The 9,321-nt window shown below is 49.5% G+C and overlaps 3 protein-coding genes across 3 annotated transcripts; 2 read left to right on the top strand and 1 right to left on the bottom strand.

Moving 5' to 3' along the window:
* Positions 1 to 639: 639 nt before the first annotated feature.
* T310_4588 (Uncharacterized protein) lies at positions 640 to 1,604 on the top strand (the record flags this gene model as incomplete). The annotated part of the gene is made up of 2 exons (XM_013472565.1): positions 640 to 1,016; positions 1,160 to 1,604. The coding sequence occupies 2 exons, from the start codon at positions 640 to 642 to the stop codon at positions 1,602 to 1,604; spliced, it is 822 nt and encodes a 273-aa protein (XP_013328019.1).
* Positions 1,605 to 2,438: 834 nt separating this feature from the next.
* On the bottom strand, positions 2,439 to 2,859 carry T310_4587 (uncharacterized protein; the record flags this gene model as incomplete). The annotated part of the gene is made up of 3 exons (XM_013472564.1): positions 2,439 to 2,663; positions 2,720 to 2,811; positions 2,850 to 2,859. 3 exons carry the CDS (start codon positions 2,857 to 2,859, stop codon positions 2,439 to 2,441), a joined length of 327 nt encoding a protein of 108 aa, XP_013328018.1.
* Positions 2,860 to 6,011: 3,152 nt separating this feature from the next.
* On the top strand, positions 6,012 to 8,543 carry T310_4586 (Ubiquitinyl hydrolase 1; the record flags this gene model as incomplete). The annotated part of the gene is made up of 3 exons (XM_013472563.1): positions 6,012 to 6,047; positions 6,187 to 6,405; positions 6,498 to 8,543. 3 exons carry the CDS (start codon positions 6,012 to 6,014, stop codon positions 8,541 to 8,543), a joined length of 2,301 nt encoding a protein of 766 aa, XP_013328017.1.
* Positions 8,544 to 9,321: the final 778 nt, after the last annotated feature.

The raw sequence follows: 9,321 nt of genomic DNA, 5'->3' as shown, positions 1-9,321 counted from the left end.
AGATGTCATCTTCATGTATGCCATGTTCCTGAATAGCTGCATGTACAGCTTGAAACCATGGTATTATAACTCTTGGATCCTCCTGCTTTGCACGCTGGTATGTAATCCTTCGATTATATCTTGTACGCAGCTCAGGATGGCGCTTGACAAATTTATAAGCCCAGTTGATGCCAAGGACTGCAGTAGGATCCTGTAGACGCTCACGGAGTAATATTTGTGCCATTGAACGCAGAAACTCTGGCCGAATTGGAAAACCTCGTTTATCTGCCTCTAGTAATCGCTGAATAAGTGTTTCCTCTTCAATAGCCTTTAATCTATGGCCATTAGCACGTGTTTCTGCGCGTGGTTGTCTTCCTTTAAGGCGAGCGCGAAGGGTAGCCTCAGGCACCCCAAAAATCTCTGCAGCCTTCAGTATTGATTTGACTTTTTGATTTTTATAAGCTGCAATAGCCATTTGAATTCGGTTTTCTTGAGATAAAGGCATTTTTGATAGTGGTGGTGATAAAATGACGCGTTGAAAAAAGGAAGTGGTAGGGTGGAGGAAAATTCGTCGCTCGGTGGTATTCGTCGCTCGGTGGTTGATTACGTTACTTGATAATCAACGTTAATCTACAGTCTCTTATCTTGATCTTATCGACCATGGTCTCTCGCCGTCTAAGTGCCCTGTTCGATGAGCAACGCAACAATCAGAGAAAGAAGAAAATAGAGAGAGAGCATCAATTAAACGATGCTCTGGTCCCGCTGCCATCTGTCAGGCCGCGCGCCTTGACCATTCCATTCTCCCAGGAAGCTCAACCCCCGCCCCAGGGCAAGCGACAACAGCGACCACAACGGACCGAAGAACAGGGACAGTCGTTATTCTTCACGATGTTGCCACCAGAAATCCGTACCAAGATCTATATGATGGTCCTTGGGGGTCATCTCTTGAAGATCCTGAAGGATGACCGGGCACGCTACGTCAAATGGATCGCACAAGAGAGATCACTATTGAATTTGCCAAAGACTTGTCGCAGAATGTATGTTTCTCGAGATGCTGCTAGACGGAATAATAATATCAATAACAGCGAATGATGGGGGGAACGAGAGGGACTTTCGAATCTGGGACGGTTGGCCCATCGAGGATTTGTGTTGTCACTAACAGTTGGTTGATTGCCAACAGATATTCGGAGTGCATTGACCTCCTGTACAGCCATAACACGTTCTTCTTCAACGACTTCGACACAATCCTCTGGTTCGCATCGACCGTCCTGCCACAACGTCTGGCCGTTGTCCGCAGCCTCCACGTCGAGTGGGATTGCGTTTGCTTCTGGCTGCCTCATCTACAGCCTCCACCGCCATTTGATAAAGCGACCTGGTTCGAAGTCTGGAAGGTTATCCGGTCCATGCGCGGTCTCCGGGAACTCACGGTGCGGATCTGGAATGGTCCCAAGATGGATGCCCGCACGGAAATCGATGTCTTCCAGCCTCTAACCGAGGTCCGGGGGCTCAAGCGGTTCGAGTTGGAACTGCCATGGCGGTATCAAGGCGATGGGGATGAAGGACACGAGAATGCACCGTTTCGGATCCGACGCGTTCATCGGAAGTGGGATCCTACACCATTTTGAGCGGACTGACTGGCTGGAATCCAGTGTGCACAGAGAACCGTGCAACATTGACCTTTAATTCTCAATCCTTCTGTTTTGCGCTTTATTTTCCCCCGAATTCTGAACTGCTGGCAGTGTCTTTATAATGCATAATATTTGGGATGTATGATGAATGGATCTAACTGTTTCCCTTTTTTTTTCTCATGTCTTCATCCCCGGGTATATTCCCAACTTTCTTGTTCCGGAGCTGAAGTCCACATAGTGCTACGAAAATTCCGTTATGACCCGAGTATGCTGAGAGAAAGATTATCGGAATAATTCTCTACTCCTTGAAGCTCAGTCAGCTGGTCATAAATCGGTATGCAGTCGATGTGGTCTGCTGCTGCCTGAACAAGGTCACGTACTCTGCGGTCAGATACTCCATTTAACGATCATTTGGTTAACCAGCTGCCCAAAATAGCATCACTTGGCACCGTTTTCGGCATCCCTCTAACCACCCGGTCCGATAGTGCATAGCTTTTACTCCCTGTATCCACTTCTTATGAAACTGTATAAATACACCATGACACTTCAACGAGCCATCTGCCGACTACTGACGATAGATCTGTGCTGCCATCTTCAGCAAGACAGTCGAGGTCTTCGAAATCCCTAAGCTCTTCATCAATTTCTTCTTCCATTCCCGTTAAATGAAGAATGCGAGCAATAGCTGCATGAGCAGCTAGTATGGCCTTATCAGGCAATGGGAAACGATCGTCATGAGATTCAACCCGAACCATGCCATTCTCCGGCAAAGCCCTTTTAAAAAAAATGATGGAAACGATGAATATGTTTCAGGGCGTAGATATTTTCATTCTCCTATAAGGTATTTTTAGTACTGATAAGCTGCCCAGCAGACATAATTAAACTCATTGTTTCTTCAAAAGCCATATTAAATGATCCTAGCGCACCATGAATATCATGTAACAAGGTCATGGCATTTTCAGGATTGTTGATATTGAATGGATCACTCATATCCAAGACCTTCTTAAGAGCTGGGAAACACTGGTACAGCAGATCCCAGGTCTGTAAAGCTGATTCAATCTATCTAGACTTAGCAAGCAGAATCCAGTCCCAGAAAAGCTAGGTCTCTTGTTTACCTCCGGCTTTCCCTTTGACGACAGTGCCATTGAGAAAGGAATAATGTGAGCGCATTCAGTTTCAGCTGTATCCGCGTCTTTAGGCGTCTGATCTTTGCTATTTAGATCATAAATTCCGGTAACAACACACTTATACCCATCACGGGCTAAGCAACTCTTTCTCAGTTTGCTCTGGCCACTTCTGGATACATTCGTAGTAATAGCTTTAGCCGGAAGATCTGTTGTTAATTCCTTTGGCTTGAATTCCTCAGAAGAGGACGAAGACGGTGTTTGGGAAGGAGTTGGAGTAAGTCTTGGATTATGGCCCGCAGACCCTCATCGTTCCCCACAGCTAGGATCATGTTGCAGAATCGTTCTTGTCCCTCTCGGGGGAGACTATCCAGAATATCACTCAGTCGCTTATCCGTTCTATCATTGCTGTTGTATTTCTGATATTGCTGGATTCTTAACTTGGCCCTTGATATTGCATCCTCTGTTTCTGCCTCAATTGGATCCTGGGGATGTTTGACTAATGTTTCCGGATGACTCGGCCCGGTTCTCTTCTTCGACCTCAGCTATGTGTTGCTGTTGCTTTTGCATCTTTCTCTCGCGAGCTTCGAGAGCTGCCCCAGCTAGACGTCTTTTTGACTTGCCCATTTTTGCGTGCAGGCGAGAGACAGGGTTGTACACCGTTTCAAATATCAGTATTAGCGAGGTTTCGCGCGTCGACTTCGGTGAACTTTGACGCCAGGCTATAACCAGATAGTTTCTGCGCCCCGCTAACCGTGTGATTGTTTACTGAGCAGCAATCTTCGCTACACTGTCTGGAGTACGCGGCATATGAGGCACCGTCACGCGTGCGGAGACGGCTAGTGTGAATCTTACAAGCTACAGGCCATACCTGGCCACAGTCACCTACTGTATACGGGATAATCTGCCCAGTCTCCGCAGCACGTTCCGCGCAGGAAGAACCTTAATGACCGTTGCCCTTTAGGCTTTGACAGCCGGCTGGAGCAACGAATCAGAGTCCTGGGCGGGCGAAGCAGGAAGATAACAACCTTGGAAGGTTTAGGCAGATCTCTTTGCAGAGGATGACTTCAGTGTGATTCCTAAGGACCGAGAGATTGCGATTGCTGTTGGTGGCTTGGTAAAGTCATTCCAGTCCATGACGACTATACGTTGATAGACACCAATACCTTTTTATCGATCAAGATCCTTGCGCTTCACGTGGTAATAATTGCGTGTAAAAGCAGAAGGGATTATTGAACTGTCGGACTTTTGATTAGCCTTGCAGATGCGGGAATATTCTTCGTTCGTGAAACAGTGTGTCACCTGTTGCTCCAGATACAGGCCTTGGCAGAAGCAAACCAAGCCAGAGTCATGTAGACTGAGAGATCATACTCTGTAAGTTCTAAAGCTGGAGTAAAATGACAGTCCTTTCCTATTCCTTCTCCGATCTTCGTGCTCGCTTGTCACCAGACTCGCCAGAAGGTCGAGTTACGTAGCGTCGCGCCCAAGGATGGATGCCAAGGGCGCTATGGAGAGTTCGATTCCCTAATTTCTTATTATTGCCACCAGAAGGGTTGCACTGCACGCAGGATGGACGCCGTGACCACTGGTGGATTAATACCTGCCTGCCTCTCTGGGTGCAAATTTATCGCTTGGGCGCGGGGCATGCCAGGCCACTGGGGAACAGCGAGCGAGGTCAGGGCGCAGGACCGAGGGGCGGGAAACAGCGCCGGTGCATTGCCAACGGTGTGGCAGCCAATGGCGCGCCAGGAAGGAGCGACAGAGCCATCGCGCGACGCATGGCAACCGGCGGCTGCGTCGCCTGTGCCACGCGGATAACAGCTTCGGGCCTCAGATCGGGGAAAGCGTAACGAGTGGCTAAAGTTAGCAGAGACGGCAGCCCCCCGGTCTGACAAGGGCAACTTCTAGAATGCGATAGGATGGACGTCTGACAGACCCGGCCGGGGTTTTTTTTCCCTTTCACCGGAGTTAAGCAGTAAATTCTCAACCCAGTCTTGGAAGCCTGCAGCGCGCAGAGCGAAGGGACCGACCAGCCCAAGGCTGACACCAATCAGGCTGACGAATCATGCTCATGGAACGTTCCACGGCATTGTGTGGTTTGTTCCTTGAGTTCTCACACTGTATCTTTCCGCCTGGAACCGCCCAGCCGCGAACTCCACTGACAAGCGTCTGTAGTGCATTGTTAGCCTTACACCAGGCACGAGCTCGATCGTAATTCCATACTGAACAGAGTAATTGGAGCAGCCTGCTCATTACTCTTTCTCGTCCGAGAGGGTCTACTTACTAAACCCTGGTTCAGAGAGAGCGCGGTGTTCTAGTTCTCTTTCAAAGAAAAGCCTCAGTCTTTGGATGAGTGTTGGGATGCGGCGAAATCTGTTTCTCGCGCGCACTTCACTCTTGGGGAAACATGGGAAGACTGGATAGCTATCCGAGTTCCGGACCCAGGGTCTCTGGCGAGAAAGTATAATCGTAATTATTAAGCTCGTTTCGACGGGGTGTTCCGTATGCTTGTAGCAGCAATCCGAGCAAGCTTCCGGTGAGATGCGGAGAACGATGCGGACGCCGACTGCGCCTTTCTGTCTTGCTATCAGCTTGAAACCCGTGTGTTGGGAAGTAGTTGAAGGTCCGCAGTGTGATGAAGAAGCTTACCCTGCAGTCGACTGTCAAGCAGACCAGGCTGCTGCGCTGGGATCGATCAGGGCAGCGCCTTTGTAACGCCCAGTAATAATTGCTCCGTGCTCGTTACCTCCGCCGCCCTCCCCCAGGACCCCAGACCATCCAATCCCCATCCCACCGTGACGCGCTGATGCTGCCAACTTCCTCCTCTTCCTCTCCCCCCAGTTTGCCTTTTCCCTTTTAGTCTTCTCTGCCAATCTTCTTATTTCCCGTCTCTCGTTATCCCTTGCGCTCACACCTGTCGATTATTCTCTTGAGCCGGTCGGTTCTCTGTTCCCGCGAGCTCTGCTGGGCCCTTCACTATTATTGTGGCGCTCACCATCTTGCTCCCCAAGCATTCCACATCCCATTGTTGGGACTTGGGCATCTCCCGGCCCTGGACCCTATTCTCTACCCTTCGTCGCCGGGGATTTTTGCTCTCTCTTCGCAGCGTCATTATCCGTCTCCTCCGGTCCTGTCGCCAAAATCCCTCAGTCCATCTTGTCTCCGGGCCAGGAGCCTACACGGCGGCGCATAGTGGAGCCGACCGGTGAGGCTCTTCACAAACCTCTTGCAGTGATTGCCAGATGAGTCTGGCTTTCCTGTCTTCCTTTGTGTCGTTGTTAACATGGGGTCATTCTTCAAGAATCTGAGGGGCAATGCGGTACGTGCTTGATCGGTTTGCAGTATCGACTACATATTCCTTCTGGGCCATCGCGGCGACAAACGTTGGCCTGCATCTTCTCTTGTATAACACAACACAATCAATCAGAAGGCATTGCTGACTTGTTAATCGCATGCAGGGACCTTCAGCCCCCGCCTCCGGCGCAAGTCCGCCGAAGAAGGATCTCCACGCGCCGCCAATGACCCCTCTTGAGAAGATGCTACAGGATTCAGGTCCAGTTCGAAAGGATGGGAGTGACAAGTTCTTTGGGATGGAGAATGTAAGTTGGCTTGCAAAGTTTATCGTCTCCAACGGGCATAATGCTGATCGCTGGTCATCTCTAGTATGGCAATACATGGTACGTTTGCTGGCGGCTAATTAGCATCTGACTGGACTGGACATCCTCTGCTCACAGAGTTTGGAACCAGTTACTGCAATTCGATTCTACAGTGCCTCTACTACTCCGTCCCTTTCCGAGAGTCAGTGATCAATTATCCAAAACGCACGCCGATCGAAACCCTCGAAGCGGCACTGGCAAAGAATCTCAAGTATCAGAACCCGGATTCTCATCCTGAATCAGAGACTGCTACAGCAAAGCAGAAAGCGAGCGCGGGCCAGTCATCTGCGCGGGGTGCAGGTGTCCCTCCCAATCAACCCCAGAAACCTGAGGACAAGGACTCTCCGGAATATAAGAAGAAGATGGCAATGCAAACCCTCCCCCTTCTCGAAACAAAGGACAACTCGGCTAGCTACGGGATGCAGGAGTCGCTATTCACGTCTCTCAAAGATATCTTTGAGTCCGTGGTGGCAAGCCAGTCGAAGATGGGCATCATTCGACCACACCATTTCCTGGAGATCCTGAAACGTGAATACGAATTGTTTCGGACGCCAATGCACCAGGATGCTCACGAGTTTCTGAATATCCTCCTCAACGAGGTTGTGTCGAATGTAGAGGCGGAAGCCGCGAGACAGGTGGAAGCGGACAGAGACCTGCATACAGCCGACAATGGTGACTCCGAACAGACGTCCACAACCGCTGCCGCTTCGAGCGGCTCGAAATCACCGAATACAACGCGATGGGTCCACGAGCTGTTTGAAGGCACATTGACATCCGAAACCCAGTGTCTGACTTGCGAAAAGGTCTCTCAGCGGGACGAAGTCTTTCTTGACCTCTCAGTGGACCTTGAACAGCATTCATCTGTCACGTCATGTCTGCGAAAGTTCTCTGCGGAAGAAATGCTCTGTGAGAGGAACAAATTTCACTGTGATAACTGCGGCGGACTGCAAGAAGCCGAGAAGCGGATGAAGATCAAGCGTCTACCCAGAATCTTGGCACTTCATTTGAAGCGTTTCAAGTACACGGAAGATCTACAGAGACTGCAGAAACTGTTCCATCGTGTCGTCTACCCCTATCATCTACGCCTCTTCAATACCACCGATGACGCTGAAGACCCCGATCGCCTCTACGAGTTATATGCTGTGGTAGTCCACATTGGAGGAGGGCCGTATCATGGGCACTATGTGGCGATCATCAAGACCGAGGATCGAGGCTGGCTGCTCTTCGATGATGAGATGGTGGAGCCCGTGGACAAGAACTATGTCCGAAACTTCTTTGGGGATCGACCTGGTCTAGCGTGTGCTTACGTACTCTTCTATCAGGAGACGACGCTCGAGGCTGTGCAGAGAGAGCAGGAACAAGAGGGGCTGAGCCCAACGCAGGGTCCTACGGATCTGAAGGATATGAATGGTTCATCTACCTTGAACCACATTCATACCTATCAAGGGCCCACAGATGATGAAGCTCATCGCTTCTCTCCCCTGAAACATACTCCTACAGCACCACAGATGTCGACTCATCCTGAACATGCCTTCTCCACAAGCCCCCCAACGGTTCCTCCTATACCGTCCAACCCACCAACAGCTCTCAATCCTAAGAAGAGTGATGTCCAATCCAGAAAGGAGAGAGCGAAAGAAGAAAAGGAGCGCAAAGCTGCTGAGAAGGAGAAGGAGAAAGCGGAGAAACAACGGAGGAAGGAACGGGAGACTAAGCGGAGGGAAGATATGAAACGTGAAGAAGCGGAACTGAAAGCTGCTATCGAGGCCAGCAAAGCCTCTAAAATCGAAGAGGACCGCCGAGCTCATGATGAAGCTGATAAGGCTCGTGAGAATGGTGGTTCTCACAGGACATTGACTGGCAGTTTGAATCGGTTCCGGCGCGGCAGCAAGAGCTTTAGCCAGAAGCTTGTGATAAGAGAGAAGGATAAACGAGTGCCGTCTTCTGAGGTACCCCGTACCCCTGCCATTGGGTCTCACGACTTTAAATTGTCGAAAACACCACCACTCCCTGAAGAAGTGCCGCCCACAGATACATCTGCAGACCCTTCGCAAAACAATCATCAAGACGAGCCCGCTAAAACAAGGCACGACAAGGCTGGAGGACATGGAAGATGGAGGGGCTTTGGTCTGAGGAAGAAGTCCTTCAGCGTGATGTCATAGACAGCACCCCTCGCCCTTTCTGATCGTGATATCGATTCCTCTTCGATCTAAGCACAGCGGGAATCTTCCCCGCCGCCTCTTTTGTGAAGAAGCTCTTTCTTTTCCAGTACATATTTAGCTGTCGGTTTTTATTAATCTTTTTTTTTTTGTTTCTTCTCGCTCTTTCATACTTTGCATGGGGCGCATCTCTGGTGGGGAAAAAAAAAAGTTCAAAGGGCCAGGTAATTTTGATGAATCCTCCATGGGATCTCCGGAGCAGGCCATTTTCTTCCTATATCATTCTGATACCCTCATCTGAGATTTTCTTTGCGGGCGCTAATCAAGGAAGGTTTGATTTCTTTTGACTGTGTGTGTTTTATTATGCGAAATCTTCGGGCTGGGCAGTTCATCAGGCATATCTGGTCTAATGGGTTTTCATCTTGTGTTTTTATGCAACCATGCAAGGAAAAAAATTTCTCACTTTGAAAGAAAACAGAAAAGCAGGCGCTGAGGTCACTTCTCTCTTGCTTCAGGGAAATGGTGATTCTCCACTAAATACCCATGTATCCTACCATTCGATAGTGAATGACGATGATGACGATTAATATTAACTAATGAACTGGTAGAAATCAAGCATCCCGTGACTCCTTTTCTTGCATTTGATCGATTACAAGATAACATTACACGGCTGGAAAAAGTAGTTGCCTTCCTGGCAGACCAGACCATATCATGACATCAATACATAGGCGAGAGGTATCGTCTCATCTCGTTATCCCAGGATAAGCTCGTATATGATGAT

The sequence above is a fragment of the Rasamsonia emersonii genome (genome assembly GCF_000968595.1).
Source record: "Rasamsonia emersonii CBS 393.64 chromosome Unknown ctg1118621760132, whole genome shotgun sequence".
Lineage (NCBI taxonomy): Eukaryota > Fungi > Ascomycota > Eurotiomycetes > Eurotiales > Trichocomaceae > Rasamsonia > Rasamsonia emersonii.
The sequence above is the reverse complement of the archived record's forward strand: the minus strand, read 5'-3'. Positions and strand labels throughout refer to the sequence as shown.